Raw genomic sequence first — 20918 nt, forward strand, 5'->3', positions numbered from 1 at the left:
GTGGTAAACTGATCCTAGACCTGCCCAAGTAGCAACCCCCTGCTCAGTTGATTTAGGAAAAACTACTGTAGACTTGCTACACTGCCAGTAGCACCATTGACCCAGAAAATATCCAATAATAACAGCTCTCACACTCACAGATATTACACTTTTGGTTCAGACAACATCAATGGTTGTCTGTAGAATATATATATATATACAGTATATATAAATATATATTTTTTTTATCCACAAAGTCAACTTTGGCACACCACAGGGGGGTGTGAGTTGACACAAAAGTGGGGAGTAGTTCATGATACAGTCTTTATTGGAGCTGATGCTCAACCACAAATGCCTTTAAATTGAATATATGGATACACTACAGACTTCATTGCAAGTGACAATGCCTTTCAAAATCAGCCAGTGGAAAACTACACCAGACACTATATTGTTGCGTGACAACTTTTCCTTCTTGACTCTCACAGGCCTAGCAGCACACCATATGGAGATCAAAGGATTGGCATTAATCACATAAAATACTCCTACCAGGAACCCTCCAGGAAAGCATAAGAGACATTTCAACAGAAAAACAAAGTCAACTTTCAAGTTTAGCCATAACATATCTCAAACTCATGGTTCTGTTGGGGTACCAACCAGAGTGAGAGTAAATTGATTTACGGTTACACTGATCAGGTCTTTCAGTTGGACAATACAATTAAACTCATGCCTCCCTTACAGGACAGCTATGTGTTTTATCAGAAATTACATCCTTCCCTTTTATAGATAAGTGTGGGTATACCTACATGAGGCCAAAACTATGGGAATAAATAAACAACATTTGCTCTAAACCTCAAACTGCAAGTCATGTGGGGAAAAATGCATCCTAGAATCACATTTCCAATTGGTCAGTCAACTAAAAATCAAGGGTGGTCTACAGTGATAGGTGGGATGAGAGTGGCTGAGAGGTGGGATTAAATAGCTCTGTTCGGTTATGTATTATTGTATTATTATTATGTGATTGCTGTATATGAAAGTGCCATGTATGTAAAATGTATATGTAAAATATATGCATATGTAGAAAAAAAACAAGACATGTCATGAAGTAAATACAAATGCGCATGTTATTTGTTAGAAACAATAACACAAACCTATCTAAATATAGTAGTCATTCATAATGAAGTATGGTGGTAATCCAGTCAAAGAACAAGAAGTGAACAGACATGACATGATGAACAAACATCAAAAGGACATCTGCTTTAGGATTACCCTGGATCCCAGTCTGTTTACTGTATTCAACAATGTTATGTGAAAATAACAAAGAAGTTGCCTCAGTTAGGAGTGGCTCAGTCATCAAAGTCTGGGATATCATCGTAGGAGTAACCACGGTAGCCCTTCGATGCATAGTAAGCTATCCGCAGGTGATAGAATCCAGGAAGGAAAACCAAGATTCCAATTATGAGAACGGGCACAGTCCGGTCAGCATGCTGAAATGAATGAAGAAGAAAAAAGATATCTAAGAAACACAATGGAATGTGTCAAAGTTAATTATGTGAAATCTATTTGTTGTGCTGTTGTAAAACATGACAGGAATGTACAGATGGACTCAAAGTTCATACTCACTGTGACTTCAAAGTATCCTGCCAAAAGGAGAGCTCCAATGGTGATCAACAGAGAGCCAATCAAGAAGAGGACAGTTGCCAGTGCAATGGCTTTGTATGGGACCTTTGGTGGGCTTTTTTTGAACTGGGGGGGACAAACATGACTTCATAACAACATACCACAGAAGTTCAATAAATTGAATGGTACATTTTTGTAATTTGTGTATCACCAAACCATCCCAAAAGCTTTTTTTCAATACTGATATGAAAACATTATTCTATATACAGGGTTGTTTGATGCAATAACAACATTGGACTATGTCTATAGGCTACATAATCCCATAATTACCATGGGCAGTTCATTTCAAATAAAACTAAACCGATATAGATTCTATTCCAACCCTACCAGGCCCATTCTAGCACACTAAAGCCTTACCTGCAGGTCAATGTAGCCGTCATCATCATTGGCTAGTTTGGAGTACCTGACCTTAGTGTTAAGTATTCCTTGTCTTAAACTGCTGCGAGCGTTCATCTTTACTTTAAATTACTTGCTAAAACTGTTGCATTGTTATGTTACATTGGCAGCCGGTACATTGTATCATTTCATATTGAGAAATGCTACAATGATGACACTTGCCTATTCAGATACACTGTTGTCAACTTGCAACGAACGTGTTAATCAGTGTGTCAGCTCCTCTCGACTCACTACGATTAGCCTATGTTGCAACCAAATGAAAATAGAAAGAGGGATACCGCCTTTTCAGATCAGGAGTTAGAACATAAACATAACATGTTGTTGCAATAAAAACGTCCGCACTCATGCCCTCTTCCTTGTTTAGTCTGTACAACGCCTGCGCAATGCTCTGAACCGTCCCTGAACTGGAATGGAAGTAGGCTAGGCTACCACTAAGGGGCGGTGCCGTATCACATCTAAAAAACAAGTTGGTGCAGCTCAAGTGGACCACAACACATGTAGGCAAGGAGACACTCATGTCAGTATCTGTCTTTTCATAAAATCAATAGATCTATCACGTGTGAGTCCACATATTGTAATAGTGACACTGATGTTAGATAGTTAGCGTTTTTATATTCTGTATTTTGTGATTTTGTAATGGTTTTAGTGTAGCTTTCTCTGCATCCTCTTCCCATGCATAGTTTACTTCAGCCCATTCATAGAAGCTACCTTTAGCGCCTATTGATGAAGGTTTCTTCTTCCCCGGGGACTTTTGCTAAGAGCCCCGACACTTGCTCAAAACAATCATCGCTTGCAGAATGGTTTTTGAAACATTAGGAACGTACAGTGAGTGTACAAAACATAAGGAACACCTGCTCTTTCCATGAGTGACTGAACAGGTGAATCCAGGTGAAAGCTATGATCCGGTATTAATGTCACTTGTTAAAGCCACTTCAATCAGGAAGGGGAGGAGACATGTTAAATAAGGAATTTTAAGCCTTGAGACAATGGATTGTGTATGTGTGCCATTCAGAGGGTGAATGGGCAAGACAACAGCAGTTGTCACAAAGTGCTTATACAGAAACTGAGGCTAAAACTCCAGAGAGCAAGCAATGCAGATGTGATCAACAGTTTCCTGTGTATCAAGAATGGTCCACCACAGCAAAAGGGGGTGCAACTCAATGCTAGGAAGGTGTTCCCAATGCTTGGTACACTCAGTGTATTTTTCATATCAGTGAGAAATATTAATAAAAAGAAAAGGTTAAATTACTACACACACCTTTTATAGGGTTAGGGTTAGTGTTCCCACATGGCCATATCTCCATGTTACAGTGCTTGTTTACGGAAAACAGACGGAAGACAGAAGTGTGCTCCAAACACCTGTGTGTAAGCGTAACTGAGGAGTAAGTGTAGTTCGTCAACTGGAGGCACACACCGTGTATGGATCTGTGAAAATCACCTACAGTAAGTGTATCTTGTTTATTTGAAAATGTATTTCACTCTGATATGAAAGATAAAGGCCATATGTTTCGAAAACCATTTCACAAGCGATGATTATTGACATTTCTAAACGTTAAAACACAGTGTCTGAGTTGTAGTTCACACAGAGCCAGCCAAGGGCGAAGCTAACCTCTGAAAACCATACAGAGAGTAGGGTTTTCAAGAGCTACGCTACTTATACCCTGGCTACACCTTGAGGTAGTTGTCAGATCGTACATGATTATACTGTGCATGTTCACAGCATAGTGCATAGTATTGACTCGTGTCTTTTGTGAGCATATGAAAAGAAATCAAACCAACAGATGGTAACTGGGAGGGCTTTTGTAACAGTTCACCTAACACGACTCTTGATTGGCTTCCAGACCTCCAGCTACTGCATCTGTCACTTCCTGTTGTTTGTGCGAATAAGATTAAGAAGGTCTGTTGAAATAACAATCAAAACTATTCAGGGATCACCTCCCACCCCTACACAGTTGCACAAAAGTATTTGTAACTAAACATGAAATGGTATAAAATCCATGTTAGACATTCCTTTTCATACGATGACAGCACGTCACATTGAATTGGCAATCATTGTTATCTGAAATTATTATCTAATATGGTTATCTCATATATCCTCATTTGCCTTGAGGCTTGTACTCAAATATAGATTTCTGTGTAAATATAGCCTTCAGGACCATTCCATCAGGACTACCTAGTCTGACGACTCCTGGCAGTCTCCGTCCCCAGTCCACTTGGTCCTGATCCAGTTTCTGCTGTTCTGCCTGCGGCTATGGAACCCTGACCTGTTCACCAGACCTGCTACCTTGTCCCAGACCTGCTGTTTCGACTCTCTCTCTCTCTCTCTCCCTCTCTCTCTCTCTCTCTCTCTCTCTCTCTCTCCTGATGTCTCGACCTCTGAATTCTCGGCTATGAAGGGCAGAACTGACATTTACTCCTGAGGTGCCGACCTGTTGCACCCTCTATAACCACTGTGATTATTGTTTGTCCCTGTTGGTCATCTATGAACATTTGAACATCTTGAAGAACAATCTAGCCTTGATTGCCATGTATTCAAATCAAAATCAAATCAAATTTTATTTGTCACATACACATGGTTAGCAGATGTTAATGCGAGTGTAGCGAAATGCTTGTGCTTCTAGTTCCGACAATGCAATAATAACAAGTAATCTAACTAACAATTCCAAAACTACTGTCTTGTACACAGTGTCAGGGGATAAAGAATATGTACATAAGGATATATGAATGAGTGATGGTACAGAGCAGCATAGGCAAGATACAGTAGATGGTATCGAGTACAGTATGTACAAATGAGATGAGTATGTAAACAAAGTGGCATAGTTTAAAGTGGCTAGTGATACATGTATTACATAAGGATACAGTCGATGATATAGAGTACAGTATATACGTATGCATATGAGATGAATAATGTAGGGTAAGTAACATTATATAAGGTAGCATTGTTTAAAGTGGCTAGTGATATATTTACATCATTTCCCATCAATTCCCATTATTAAAGTGGCTGGAGTTCAGTCAGTGTGTTGGCAGCAGCCACTCAGTGTTAGTGGTGGCTGTTTAACAGTCTGATGGCCTTGAGATAGAAGCTGTTTTTCAGTCTCTCGGTCCCAGCTTTGATGCACCTGTACTGACCTCGCCTTCTGGATGATAGCGGGGTGAACAGGCAGTGGCTCGGGTGGTTGATGTCCTTGATGATCTTTATGGCCTTCCTGTGACATCGGCTGGTGTACTTGTCCTGGAGGGCAGGTAGTTTGCCCCCGGTGATGCGTTGTGCAGACCTCACTACCCTCTGGAGAGCCTTACGGTTGAGGGCGGTGCAGTTGCCATACCAGGCGGTGATACAGCCCGCCAGGATGCTCTCGATTGTGCATCTGTAGAAGTTTGTGAGTGTTTTTGGTGACAAGCCAAATTTCTTCAGCCTCCTGAGGTTGAAGAGGCGCTGCTGCGCCTTCTTCACGATGCTGTCTGTGTGAGTGGACCAATTCAGTTTGTCTGTGATGTGTATGCCGAGGAACATAAAACTTGCTACCCTCTCCACTACTGTTCCATCGATGTGGATAGGGGGGTGTTCCCTCTGCTGTTTCCTGAAGTCCACAATCATCTCCTTAGTTTTGTTGACGTTGAGTGTGAGGTTATTTTCCTGACACCACACTCCGAGGGCCCTCACCTCCTCCCTGTAGGCTGTCTCGTCGTTGTTGGTAATCAAGCCTACCACTGTTGTGTCGTCCGCAAACTTGATGATTGAGTTGGAGGCGTGCGTGGCCACGCAGTCGTGGGTGAACAGGGAGTACAGGAGAGGGCTCAGAACGCACCCTTGTGGGGCCCCAGTGTTGAGGATCAGCGGGGAGGAGATGTTGTTACCTACCCTCACCACCTGTGGGCGGCCCGTCAGGAAGTCCAGTACCCAGTTGCACAGGGCGGGGTCGAGACCCAGGGTCTCGAGCTTGATGACGAGCTTGGAGGGTACTATGGTGTTGAATGCCGAGCTGTAGTCGATGAACAGCATTCTCACATAGGTATTCCTCTTGTCCAGATGGGTTAGGGCAGTGTGCAGTGTGGTTGAGATTGCATCGTCTGTGGACCTATTTGGGCGGTAAGCAAATTGGAGTGGGTCTAGGGTGTCAGGTAGGGTGGAGGTGATATGGTCCTTGACTAGTCTCTCAAAGCACTTCATGATGACGGATGTGAGTGCTACGGGGCGGTAGTCGTTTAGCTCAGTTACCTTAGCTTTCTTGGGAACAGGAACAATGGTGGCCCTCTTGAAGCATGTGGGAACAGCAGACTGGTATAGGGATTGATTGAATATGTCCGTAAACACACCGGCCAGCTGGTCTGCGCATGCTCTGAGGGCGCGGCTGGGGATGCCGTCTGGGCCTGCAGCCTTGCGAGGGTTAACACGTTTAAATGTCTTACTCACCTCGGCTGCAGTGAAGGAGAGACCGCACGTGTCAGTGGCACTGTATTGTCCTCAAAGCGGGCAAAAAAGTTATTTAGTCTGCCTGGGAGCAAGACATTCTGGTCCGTGACTGGGCTGGATTTCTTCCTGTAGTCCGTGATTGACTGTAGACCCTGCCACATGCCTCTTGTGTCTGAGCCGTTGAATTGAGATTCTACTTTGTCTCTGTACTGGCGCTTAGCTTGTTTGATAGCCTTGCGGAGGGAATAGCTGCACTGTTTGTATTCGGTCATGTTACCAGACACCTTGCCCTGATTAAAAGCAGTGGTTCGCGCTTTCAGTTTCACACGAATGCTGCCATCAATCCACGGTTTCTGGTTAGGGAATGTTTTAATCGTTGCTATGGGAACGACATCTTCAACGCACGTTCTAATGAACTCGCACACCGAATCAGCGTATTCGTCAATGTTGTTATCTGACGCAATACGAAACATCTCCCAGTCCACGTGATGGAAGCAGTCTTGGAGTGTGGAGTCAGCTTGGTCGGACCAGCGTTGGACAGACCTCAGCGTGGGAGCCTCTTGTTTTAGTTTCTGTCTGTAGGCAGGGATCAACAAAATGGAGTCGTGGTCAGCTTTTCCGAAAGGGGGGCGGGGCAGGGCCTTACATGCGTCGCGGAAGTTAGAGTAACAATGATCCAAGGTCTTTCCACCCCTGGTTGCGCAATCGATATGCTGATAAAATTTAGGGAGTCTTGTTTTCAGATTAGCCTTGTTAAAATCCCCAGCTACAATGAATGCAGCCTCCGGATAAATCGTTTCCAGTTTGCAGAGAGTTAAATAAAGTTTGTTCAGAGCCATCGATGTGTCTGCTTGGGGGGGATATATACGGCTGTGATTATAATCGAAGAGAATTCTCTTGGTAGATAATGCGGTCTACATTTGATTGTGAGGAATTCTAAATCAGGTGAACAGAAGGATTTGAGTTCCTGTATGTTTCTTTCATCACACCATGTCACGTTGGCCATGAGGCATACGCCCCCGCCCCTCTTCTTACCAGAGAGATGTTTGTTTCTGTGGAGAAACCCGTTGGCTGCACCGCTTCGGATAGAGTCTCTCCAGTGAGCCATGTTTCAGTGAAGCAAAGGACGTTACAGTCTCTGATGTCCCTCTGGAATGCTACCCTTGCTCGGATTTCATCAACCTTGTTGTCAAGAGACTGGACATTGGCAAGAAGAATGCTAGGGAGTGGTGCACGGTGTGCCCGTCTCCGGAGTCTGACCAGAAGACCGCCTCGTTTCCCTCTCTTTCGGAGTCGTTTTTTTGGTTCGCTGCATAGGATCCACTCCGTTGTCCTGTTTGTAAGGCAGAACACAGGATCCGCGTCGCGAAAAACATATTATTGGTCGTACTGATGGTGAGTTGACGCTGATCTTATATTCAGTAGTTCTTCTCGACTGTATGTAATGAAACCTAAGATGACCTGGGGTACTAATGTAAGAAATAACACGTAAAAAAACAAAAAACTGCATAGTTTCCTAGGAACGCGAAGCGAGGCGGCCATCTCTGTCGGCGCTTTGTTGTGGGTATTCTTATCTCCACCGGCACAGCCAGAAGAGGACTGGTCACCCCTCAGAGCCTGGTTCCTCACTAGGTTTCTTCTTAGGTTCCTGCCTTTCTAGGGAGTTTGTCCTAGCCGCCGTGCTTCTACATCTACATTGCTTGCTGTTTAGAGTTTTAGGCTGGGTTTCTGTATAAGCACTTTGTGACATCTGCTGATGTAAAAATGACTTTATTGTTTAATATACTTCAGTGTTTCACTGCTTTGTTTCCATCTCTGTGTCCTAATAGGCATACATGGAGTGTACCAAACATTAGGAATAGCTTCCTAATATTGAGTTGCACCCCCCTTTGCCCTCAGAACAGCCTCAATTCGTCGGGGCATGGACTCTACAATGTGTCGAAAGCGTTCCACAGGGATACTGGTCCATGTTGACTCCAATTCTTTCCACAGTTGTGTCAAGTTGAATTGATGTCCTTTGGGTGGTGGACCATTCTTGATACACACAGAAAACTGTTGAGCCTGAATAACCCAGCAGCATTGCAGTTCTTGACACACTCAAACCATTGCGCCTGGAAACCTACTACCATACCCCGTTCACCCTCTGAATGGCACACATACAATTCATGTCTCAAGGCTTAAAAATCCTTCTTTGACCTGTCTCTTCCTTTTCACCTACACTGATTGATTTAACAGGTGACATCAATAAGGTATCATAGCTTTCACCTGGTCAGTCTATGTCATGGAAAGAGCCTGTGTTCCTAATGTTTTGTCCACTCAGTGTACGTACTTACTGAGGTGCATTACATTTGCACCATCCACTCCCATGCTGTATGTCTGTTTTCATCAAATTGCCTCAGAATAAACAAAACTCTGCAGTGTCAATCTTGTCCAGAACACTGTGGTCTATAAAATGACATATCGCCTTTGATCAATAGCCCTTTAGTACATTCACGAATTGTGATACAAGAAGTTTACTTTTTCAATGAATGGTGATATTGGATCAAAAAAACAATTAAAGGCCATCCACTTCTTAGAAGATGTTGCTCGTGTTTACCATGGCTCTGTCTCGGAGAGTGTTTAACAGACTACAAACCATTTGATTATCCATCCAGTGTCCGTGCAATAAGAGCTGTGCCTGATGACTCTGCACAGGTCAATAAAGTGGATACACGGTCTGAGAAGAGAAAGCAGAGAAGGGCAGAGGCAGACAGTCTATTCAGGTTATCTGATGATTCTTATCAGGTAGCAGAGTGACATCAATGTTATTTTTACCCTCTACAGTGTGTTGTATTCAAGGCGATTAGAAACAGAAGCACACCAGATAACTTGTACAAAAGCTTTGATGACATTATGTATGAAGGTTCATCTGGTTGTGACTACGGTTGTCTGACGGATTCTCCGTGCAATGGATTGTCATCTCTCTGGTCACGCACAGCAATGGCCTGGATGGCACAATAAAGCAGTACTGCACACCTTTTACCCTCTGATAAATAATGAATGTAGTTGCCATTGATAGAGGGTAATTGTCTTCCTTCCCTGAAAATTGCTTTATTCCCAGCTAGTAAATAATGTTCTGAGAATCATATGTTTTTGAATGCTTGGTGAGAGCGTGGTTGTCCTATGGTTATTTTGCTCACAACCTTCCCACAACGTTCTGGGAATGGTGCAGGATACCCAGCTAGCACATAACATTCTGAGGTGGGAATTTCAGTATACGGGTTTTCTCATGGTTCTATTTCAAATAATGTTCTCAAATTGTTCTCAGAACGTTAAGAAACAATGTTCTGAGGGAATTTCAGTATTTCAGCATAACATTTTCTGCAGGGTTCCTCATGTTCTTAGAAGATTAAGAAAACCTTCCATAAAAACCACAAGAAATCATTAGTAACGTTTAAATAATGTTGTACGAATTTTATATAAAAACATATACTGTACATTCTGTTCTGTGTCACCAAAACTCTGTCTATCATCTATCTTGTTAAGTGTGTTCAGGTGTGTTGGCTGCACCCACTAATTAGCCACACCTGATATTAATGAGTGCTTGTTTCCTTTGAAATAGGGTCTGTTTGACTGGACTAAAATTAACAGCTTTGTATGAGTACAAAAAAAATCATGCTAGCTCCATCCTGGTGACGCAGTGGACTAATTCCATGCATGGACAACAGAAGATCATGGTTTAAATCTTACTTACGACGTACCACAATAAAAATGAATGTTTGCATAATTAAAGCCTACAATGTGTCCTCTTTGTGCTTGGAGTTTGAAACAGTTAACCTAAGCTAGCAGTGTTATTAAGTCTTATTGAAACATGTTCCCAGAACATTATTTAATTACCTTAAAATAACCTGGAATTTACCATCTCAGAATGTTAGTAAAACCTCACAGGAAAACTTTCAGGAAACCATAGTCAAATGTTCTCAGAACCTCCCTGCAACCTACAAATATGCGTTCCCAGAACAGGCAAAATGTTCACTTCCGTTCTCAGAATGATTAAAAAACTTTGCATTTTACTGGTCAGGATACTTATAGCTTCATTCCCAGAACCAATGGGAAAGCAAAAACAGACATTCCCACAACTTCCAAGGAACCAAATGTGCTAGCTGGGTTATTCACATTTCCCCTCTGGTCCTGGGAAAATTGGACAATCTCATAGACAAAATAGAGAGCCCCCTGTAGGCAGGAGTGTCTGATAACAACCTCACCATACAGCCCTCCAGCCAGGTAGCTGGGAAACAGTGATATGAGCACTTTGTCAGGGTCACAGGGCACAGCGTTCATGGAGTAAATGCTCAGTAGATTATGAATCATCTTACGGATAAATGTGCTTTAGCAAATAAAACAGGGAATATATGATTTCATTATCTGAAAAAAATCAGTGTTGCTTTATATAAAATACATTAATATCTTGTCTGAAAAGGTATTTGAATCTTGAAGATGCTTTAGCTAATTACTCTGTGATCAGATAATACAACATATGGTTAGAGTTCAGAGTAACCTTGGGAATACTTAATTGACAAGGATGTGATGAAAATGTTACTTTGAACATACAGATGTAAAGGGAATTTTATTTGGAAAATATTGCTCCGGGTGTTTAATGAGACACTAAAGACACTGAAACACATCAATATGGTTACATGATAAAACTTGATAAAGATGTGTGAAACCAAGCTCTAAATTGCTCAAGACTTAGTTTGTCAACATCTAAAATAGTTTGTCCGAAGGAGACATGGAGTGTTGTCATTTTAGATGATAACCACTAGAGCATAATTCCCCAACTGTCAGTTATAGCATAATACCAGATGAACATAGCCCTGGGGATGTGTGTGTGTGTGTGTGTGTGTGTGTGTGTGTGTGTGTGTGTGTGTGTGTGTGTGTGTGTGTGTGTGTGTGTGTGTGTGTGTGTGTGTGTGTGTGTGTGTGTGTGTGTGTGTGTGTGTGTGTGTGTGTGGTATCATCCCTCCGTAACCCAGGGCGTGACATAGCACAGCAGTCAGGGAGCTGCAGCAGGGCCATCATTAGAGTCCTGTTTGGGGGCAGAGTTCCATCAGCTAAAAAAAATTTAAGCCGACTTCATTACAGAAATTCCGAGAGGGGCTTGACCGCTGGCTTGACCATTACACCACTTCAGCGTCACACTATTGCCCTGTGCCGGTCTGCTGTCAGTTTAAACTCACTGCTGGGCCCCAGACATCAATCGATGGGACATTCTGTGTGTCTGACACATATGCTAAGTTTAGGTGGGTATAGAACAGTATGACAACAATAATGACCCTTTCCTTCCCCACAGATGCCATTACATAGGCTACATGGAACATGATGCTTTTTAAATTCCTCTTAAAGGGATAGAAAAGGTGATCTTACCGAAAGTGATTGGTTCACAGAGAGTGAGATACTGAGACACTGTTTTGCCACCTGTATTTATTTTTGTACTTTTTATTGATAGCCAATTGGTAGTTACAGTCTTGTCCCATCACTGCAACTCCCTTACGGAGTCAGGAGAGGCAAAGGTCGAGAACCATGTGTCCTCTGAAACACGACCCCGCCAAGCCGCACTGCTTCTTGAATCACTGCCGTACAGCTGGCGACCAAAGTCAGCTGTGCATGTGCCCGGCTGCGACAAGGAGTCGCTAGAGCACGATGGGACAAGGACATCCAAGCCAGTCAAACCCTCCCCTAACCCGGATGAGGCTGGGCCAATTGTACATTGCCTCATGGCAAGCTGCAACACAGCCTGGGATCAAACACGGATCTGTAGTGACGCTTCAAGCACTGCAATGCAGTGCCTTAGACCGTTGTGCCACTTGGGAGGCAGATTTAACTTCTTTAGGAAAACAACCTGTTTTGTTGGAAACAAACATCATTGTATTTCATGTATTTGTAACCTGTTGAATATTATCTGACATGAAAATGTTGGTTCTCAAAATCAACATGCAAGAATTTCCTTCTCATCTTCCAACTGTCTGCCCATGTGAGCCTTGAATTCACTTGAACCACTGACGCATCAAAGCCTGTCTTTTTTTCTACCTGAAATGTTTTTGTGTGTGGGTGGATGGATGATTGGCTGGTGTGGTAACAAACTTCATCAGTTTCAATAAGGCTTCATCCTCAGTTCAAAGGATGTATACATGTGAAGACCCAGGTATCTATAAGAGGCTGCAGGACAGATGTGCATGATCATACAATGTCTCTCTTTGGTTTTCTATTAATCTGTCATCTCCTCATACTGTAAAAGGCTCTTGCTATTAGAACTGGATGGCATAATTTTTTGTCAGTAAATCCATAGATGGTTTTGTGCTCCAACCCATTAATAAAAAAAAGGAGAAGTGTATCTATATTTCCGTGCATAATAGTTGTATCTTTTATCAATGTTTATTATGAGTATTTCTGTAAATTGATGTGGCTCTGCAAAATCACTGGATGTTTTGGAACTACTGAACGTAACGCGCCAATGTATACTGAGATTTTTTTTATATAAATATGAACTTTATCGAACAAAACATACATGTATTGTGTAACATGAAGTCCTATGAGTGTCATCTGATGAAGAACATCAAAGGTTTGTGATTAATTTATCTCTATTTCTGCTTTTTGTGACTCCTCTCTTTGGCTGGAAAAATGGCTGTGTTTTTCTGTGATTTGGCTCTGACCTAACATAATCGCTTGGTTTGCTTTCGTCGTAAAGCCGTTTTGAAATCGGACACTGTGGTGGGATTAACAAGAAGTGTATCTTTAAAATGGTGTAAAATACTTGTATGTTTGAGGAATGAATTTTAATTATGGGATATCTGTTGTTTTGAATTTGGCGCCCTGCACTTTCACTGGCTGTTGTCATATCGATCCCGTTAGCGGGATCTCAGCCCAAAGAGGATAAAGTCCATAATTTATGTCCAAATACCTCCTTTTTGTTCACGCATTTAGTCCAGTAATCCAAATGCACAACGCGCAAGCACTAAGTCCAGACGAAAAGTAAAAAAAGTTACATTACAGTTCGTAGAAACATGTCAAACGATGTATAGAATCAATCTTTGGGATGTTTTATTCATAAATCTTCAATAATATTCCAACTGGACAATTCCTTTGTCTTTAGAAATTAAACGGAATGCAGCTCGCTCTCACGGCCGCGCGTGAGACTTAGCTCATGGCATTCTGCCAGACACCTGGTTCAAATAGTTCTTATTCGCTCCCACTTCATAGTAGAAGCCTGAAACAAGATTCTAAAACTGTTGACATCCAGTGGAAGCCTTAAGAAGTGCAATTTGACCCCATAGATACTGTGCATTTGATAGGGAATGAGTTGAAAAACTACAAACCTCAGATTTCCCACTTCCTGGTTGGATTTTTTTCTCAGGTTTTTACCTGCCATATAAGTTCTGTTATACTCACAGACATAATTCAAACAGTTTTAGAAACTTCAGAGTGTTTTCTATCCAACTATACTAATAATATGCATATATTAGCAACTGGGCCTGAGTAGCAGACAGTTTACTCTGGGCACCTTATTCATCCAAGCTACTCAATACTGCCCCCAGCCATAACAAGTTATCGAACAAAACAAACATTTATTGTAGAACTGGGATTCCTAATGCTATTTCTGAGTTTTGTGACACCTCTCCTCGGTTGGAAAATGGCTGTATGTTTTTTTGTGGCTTGGCACTGACCTAACATAATTGCATGGTGTGCTTTTACCTTAATTAAAAAAAAAAAATCTGACACAGTGGTTGCAATAAGGAGAAGGTTATCTATAATCGTATGTACAACACTTGTATCTTAGATCAATGTTTATGATAAGTATTTCTGTAATTTGATGTGGCTCTCTGCACATTCACCGGATATTTGTTTGAGACAATGCATTTCTGAACATAACGCACCAATTTCAAATGAGGTTTGAAGATGAACTTTATCGAACAAAACACACATTTATTGTCTAACATGGAGTCCTGGTAGTGTCATCCGGTGAAGATCATCAAAGATTAGTGATTCATTTTAACGCTATTTCTGTCTTTTGTGACACCTCTCCTTCTTTGGAAAATGGCTGTATGGTTTTCTGTGACTAGGCACTGACCTAACATAATCGCAAGGTGTGCTTTCGCCGTAAAGCCTTTTTGAAATCAGACACTGTGGCTGGATTAACAAGAAGTGTATCTTTTAAATGGTGTATAATACTTGTATGTTTGAGGAATTTTAATTATGAGATTTCTGTTGTTTAAATTTGGCGCCCTGCAATTTCACTGGCTGTTGGCGAGATGGGATGCAGGCGTCCCACATATCCCAGAGAGGTTTTAAGGAACTTGACAAAACAAACCAAAAAATGTTGGTATTTCATTACTTTAACAGAACGATTCCGCAGAACATTTCCGTTTTGGCAATGTTCAAGGAATGCTCTCCATCTGATTTGACATTGGGAATGTTTTCAAAAAGTTGAGAGAATGTTAAGAAACAATGTTCTACTGTGGGAATTTCAGTACATCAGCATAACGTTTCCTACAGGTTTCCTCATGGTTCTAAGTCATGTTCTTAAATTGTTCCGAGAACTTTCCATAAAAACCAAAAGAAAACTTTAGTAATGTTCAGAGAACATTCTAAGAATGCTATTTAAAACGGCATGTTCACAGCATTAACAAAACACTATATTTTTGTATATAACAACACCTTGTAATAAGGCATTTATAATGGAATAGTAAATCATTTATTCATAATTTTATTTTACTCTGACATTTGTAAATGCTAGTAATCTAGTTATTCACACAAACTTTTGAAGTACAAAATAATGATTCATAAGATCATTTATAAGATGTTCAAAATAGGTCCTCATAAATCATTTACTAATCATTAGTTAAGTCTTTTTACGTGGTCTCATCTAAAGTTAGGGATATTTTATAAACTGTCATCATGGCAAAGGGTGGCTACTTTGAAGAATCTTAAATATAACATATATTTTGATTTGTTTAACACTTTTTTGGTTATTACATATGTGTTAATTCATAGTTTTGATGTCTTCACTATCAGTCTACAATGTAGAAAATAGTCAAAATAAAGAAAAATTTATGAGTAGGTGTGTCCAAACCTTTGACTGTTACTGTATGTAAAAAATGTTATTGGCCATTCCACCACCCCCATCTTTGGATGACACAAATAACTTTGCTTTTGTAACTTTTTTGTTGTTGTTACATGCACATTCTACACACATGGTACTTCTTTACACAATAGTTACATAGCAAAACTCTACTTATTTGATATGCATTACATCTGGATGGATAGTACTTAAACATTCAGTATACATTATAGTGTTTTCAGTCATAACTATAGATCATGAGCTTTTAATCCCACCCTTCTCTATGTTCTATCTTGTTAAGTGTGCTCAGGTGTGTTGCCCATGCCCACTAATTGGCCACACCTGATCTTAATGGGTTCTTGTCTCCTTTGAAATGAGTCTGTTTGAATAGGCTAAAATGAACAGCTTTGTATGCTTTAAAAAAATATGGCATGCTAGCTCCATCCTGGTGGTACAGTGGACTAATTCCATTGATAGAAAACATAGGTTTGAATCATACTGAGGCTGTGTCACAATAAAAAAAATAATGTGTTTGCGTGATTAATGCCTAGGAAATTAATTTAACCTATATTTTCCATTCTCAGAGAATTAATAAAGGCTGTCATTGTAAATTAGAATTGATTCTTAACATTTTTGCCTACTTGAATAAAGATTAAATAAAACAATTGAAAAAATACTGTCACGTTGGTCATAACGAGGAGACCAAGGCGCAGCGTGAGATGAAAACATTCTTCTTTATTTAAACGAAGAACACTAAACAAACGTGAAGCTATAAACACGAGTGCTGACATACAACTACACAGACAATAACCCACAAACTATCCAAGGCATATGGCTACCTAAATATGGTCCCCAATCAGAGACAGCGATAAACATCTGCCTCTGATTGAGAACCAATCTAGGCAACCATAGACATATAAACACCTAGACTGGAAAAAAACCCATAAACATACAAAAACCATAGACAGGACAAAAACACATATATCACCCTCGTCACACCCTGACCTAACCAAAATAATAAAGAAAACAGAGATAACTAAAGGCAGGGCGTGACAAATACAGGAAAACTTTCAAGGAACCAGAGTAAAACATTCTCAGAACCTCCCTGCAACCTAAAAATAAACATTCCCAGAAGAGGCAAAATTTCAGTTTTACCAGTCAGGAAACGTATGGCTTCATTCCCACAACTGTTGTGAAACCAAAAACATCTGTACCCACAACTTCCAATGAACCAAATGTTCTAGCTGGGTATCTAAGGGAAGTCATTAAGGTGAGTGTCAGTGTAAATTGCAATATTTGTAGGAATGTTTAGACAAGATATGTCCCTAAATTAAGTGTAACGTGCTCTACCTGTCTAATTTAATTGATTTTAGAATTGTCAAAACTCAGCAGTCTGCCCTGGTGTCTGAAAGGCTCAGACTGATAATTGCCATTCTGACAGGTCTTTTACAGATGGAACTTGACAAGATGCACACACAGACAGACAGAGAGAGGTGGTGGAAAGGGAGGGAAAGAGATACAATCTGTATTAGTAATGGTCTGCTATTGTTCTAACATTTAGAGAAATCTCTCATCTCTAACCAAATTAATCTATTTTTTTTGACATGTGTTCGTATTCCATCATTCAATTTAATGATGTCTTTGATATTTTTTCATCACTGATAATATCACATCAGTGAAATTAAATGGCAGATGTGCAGGAACGAAGGGTCAGACCAGATTTACTCTGCATGATCCCAAATGTGCAACCCAAATGTTGTCATTGTGAAATATGTTTACTGTTGATAACTACCATTGCTAGTAATTATGAGTGGTGATTAACAACTAGGAGTTGTCATGGTTATGTAAGTGTTAGTTGGGGAAAGTGAATCTTCCCAAAGCAGTAGCAGCAGGTACTGAGAGGCAGTTCATTGCTCATTTTCCAGGAGAAAGAGGATTCCCAAAGCTCTGCTATGATAGCGTCCTAAATGCTTGGGTTGGTGTTGAATCTTTATGAGTTTGAAAACAAACAAGCTATGAACAGTTTACAATGGATGAGAATGAGAGAGATTGTTGATGGTATCCTCAATGGTATTAAATATACAGACCACAAATTCCAATTGACCATACTTAAACTCTTTAACATCATCCTTGGCTCTAGCCTCTTCCCCAATATTTGGAACAAAGGACTGATCACCCCAATCCACAAAAAAATGGAGACAAATTTGACCCCAATAACTACCATGGGATATGTGTCAACAGCAACCTTGGGAAAATCCTCTGCATTATCATAAACAGCAGACTCGTACAGTTCCTCAATAAAAGCAATGTAATGAGCAAATGTCAAATTGGCTTTTTAACAAATTACCATATGACAGACCACGTATTCACCCTGCACACCACAATTGACAAACAAACAAACCAAACCAAAGGCAAAGTCTTCTCATGCTTTGTTGATAAAAAAAAAGCTTTCGAATCAATTTGGCATGAGAGTCTGCTATACAAATTGATGGAAAGTGGTGTTGGGGGAAAAACAACATTATAAAATCCATGTACACAAAGTGGCCTCATCCTACTACAAATGTCTACTGTTTGCTGATGATCTGGTGCTTCTGTCCCCAACCAAGGAGGGCCTATAGCAGAACCGATATCTTCTGCACAGATTCTGTCAGGCCTGGGCCCTGACAGTAAATCTCAGCAAGACAAAAATAATGGTGTTCCAAAAAAGGTCCAGTTGCCAGGACCACAAATACTAATTCCATCTAGACACCATTGTCCTAGAGCACACAAACAACTATACATACCTCAGCCTAAACATCAGCGCCACAGGTAACTTCCACAAAGCTATGAAAGAGCTGAGAGACAGGGCAAGAAGGGCCTTCTATGCCATCAAAAGGATCATAACATATCGACATACCAATTAGGATCTGTCTAAAAAATACTTGAATCAGATATAGAACCCATTGCCCTTTATGGTTGTGAGGTCTGGGATCCACTCACCCACCAATAGTTCACAAAATGTGACAAACACCAAATTGAGACTCTGCATGCAGAATTCTGCAAAAATATCCTCAGTGTACAACGTATAATGCATGCAGAGCAGAATTAGGCCGATACCCACAAATTATCAAAATCCAGAAAAGAGCTGTTCAATTCTAAATCCACCTAAAAGGAAGCGATTCCCAAACCTTCCATAACAAAGCCATCACCTACAGAGAGGTGAACCTGGAGAAGAGTCCCGTAAGAAAACTGGTCTTGGGGCTGTGTTCACAAACACAAACAGACCCCACAGAGCCCCAGGACAGCAACACAATTAGACCCAACCCAATCATGAGAAAACAAAAAGATAATTACTTGACACATTGGAAAGAATGAACCAAAAAAGACTGAGCAAACTAGGATGCTATTTGGCCCTAAACAGAGAGTACACAGTGGCAGAATACCTGACCACTGTGACTGACCCAAACTTGACTACAGTGGGGCAAAAAAGTATTTAGTCAGCCACCAATTGTGCAAGTTCTCCCACTTAAAAAGATGAGAGAGGCCTGTAATTTTCATCATAGGTACACTTCAACTATGACAGACAAAATGAGGAAAAAAAATCCAGAAAATCACATTGTAGGATTTTTAATGAATTTATTTGCAAATTATGGTGAAAAATAAGTATTTGGTCACCTACAAACAAGCAAGATTTCTGGCTCTCACAGACCTGTAACTTCTTCTTTAAGAGGCTCCTCTGTCCTCCACTCGTTACCTGTATTAATGGCACCTGTTTGAACTTGTTATCAGTATAAAAGACACCTGTCCACAACCTCAAACAGTCACACTCCAAACTCCACTATGGCCAAGACCAAAGAGCTGTCATAGGACACCAGAAACAAAATTGTAGACCTGCACCAGACTGGGAAGACTGAATCTGCAATAGGTAAGCAGCTTGGTTTGAAGAAATTAATTATTAGGAAGGCAATTATTAGGAAATGGAAGACATACAAGACCACTGATAATCTCCCTCGATCTGGGGCTCCACGCAAGATCTCACCCCGTGGGATCAAAATGATCACAAGAAAATCCCAGAACCACATGGGGGGACCTAGTGAATGACCTGCAGAGAGCTGGGACCAAAGTAACAAACGCCTACCATCAGTAACACACTACGCCGCCAGGGACTCAAATCCTGCAGTGCCAGACGTGTCCCCCTGCTTAAGCCAGTACATGTCCAGGCCCGTCTGAAGTTTGCTAGAGAGCATTTGGATGATCCAGAAGGAGATTGGGAGAATGTCATATGGTCAGATTAAACCAAAATATAACTTTTTGGTAAAAACTCAACTCGTCGTGTTTGGCGGACAAAGAATGCTGAGTTACATCCAAAGAACACCATACCTACTGTGAAGCATGGGGGTGGAAACATCATGCTTTGGGGCTGTTTTTCTGCCAAGGGACCAGGACGACTGATCCGTATAAAGGAAAGAATGAATGGGGCCATGTATCGTGAGATTTTGAGTGAAAACCTCCTTCTATCAGCAAGGGCATTGAAGATGAAATGTGGCTGTCAGTCATTGCCAACAAAGGGTATATAACAAAGTATTGAGATAAACTTTTGTTATTGACCAAATACTTATTTTCCACCATAATTTGCAAATAAATTCATTAAAAATCCTACAATGTGATTTTCTGGATTTTCTTTTCTCATTTTGTCTGTCATAGTTGAAGTGTACCTATGATGAAAATTACAGGCCTCTCTCATATTTTTAAGTGGGAGAACTTGCACAATTGGTGGCTGACTAAATACTTTTTTACCCCACTGTAGTTCCTTTATTAAAGAACATGAATAACCACCACGCTGCATTTTGGTCCGCCTCTCCTTCACCACAGGAAAACCCTTACAGAATCACCCACCACAATAGGACCAAGCGGCGTGGTAACGGGCAACGGCAAAAGCAGAAGCAGGAGAAGCAACAGAGGCAGCAGCAGCAGGAGCAGCAGCAGCAGCAGTGGGAGAGGCTGCACTATTTGGAGAGATGGACTTGGGAGGAGATTCTAGACAGGAAAGGACCCTGGGCAGAGCCAGGGGAATATTGCCGCCCCAAAGCCGAGCTGGAGGCAGCAAAAGCAGAGAGGCGGCATTATGAGGAGCTAGCACGGATGGAAGCCCGAGAGTCAGCCCCAAAAATGTCCTCCTCTCCAGCGCAGCCGGAGTCTCCCGCCTGTTCGGCGCTGCCAGAGCTCCCGCCCCTCAGTCCAGAGGCGCAAGAGCCCCTCATTCCAGAGGCGCAAGAGCCCCTCATTCCATAGGCGCCAGAGCTCCTCATTCCAGAGGCGCCAGAGCTCCTTAGTCCAGCGCTGCCAGAGCCTTCCTCTCCAGCGCCGCCTGAGCCACCC

The 20918-nt window shown here is 41.3% G+C and overlaps 1 protein-coding gene across 1 annotated transcript; it reads right to left on the bottom strand.

Moving 5' to 3' along the window:
• Nucleotides 1-286: 286 nt before the first annotated feature.
• On the bottom strand, nucleotides 287-2442 carry LOC139410877 (transmembrane protein 230-like). Its single transcript, XM_071156495.1, has 3 exons — nucleotides 2014-2442; nucleotides 1600-1722; nucleotides 287-1463 (listed from the first exon to the last, which is right to left on the bottom strand). The coding sequence occupies exons 1-3, from the start codon at nucleotides 2107-2109 to the stop codon at nucleotides 1323-1325; spliced, it is 360 nt and encodes a 119-aa protein (XP_071012596.1). The 5' UTR covers nucleotides 2110-2442; the 3' UTR covers nucleotides 287-1322.
• Nucleotides 2443-20918: the final 18476 nt, after the last annotated feature.

Source organism: Oncorhynchus clarkii, chromosome 6, assembly GCF_045791955.1.
Source record: "Oncorhynchus clarkii lewisi isolate Uvic-CL-2024 chromosome 6, UVic_Ocla_1.0, whole genome shotgun sequence".
Lineage (NCBI taxonomy): Eukaryota > Metazoa > Chordata > Actinopteri > Salmoniformes > Salmonidae > Oncorhynchus > Oncorhynchus clarkii.

Coding starts and splice junctions, on each gene's coding strand:
- LOC139410877 (XM_071156495.1), bottom strand. CDS start 2,109: ATGAACGCTCGCAGCAGTTTAAGACAAGGAATACTTAACACTAAGGTC. Junction 1,723..2,013: donor ACGGCTACATTGACCTGCAG/GTAAGGCTTTAG, acceptor TGTCCCCCCCAG/TTCAAAAAAAGCCCACCAAA. Junction 1,464..1,599: donor CAGGATACTTTGAAGTCACA/GTGAGTATGAAC, acceptor CATTCATTTCAG/CATGCTGACCGGACTGTGCC.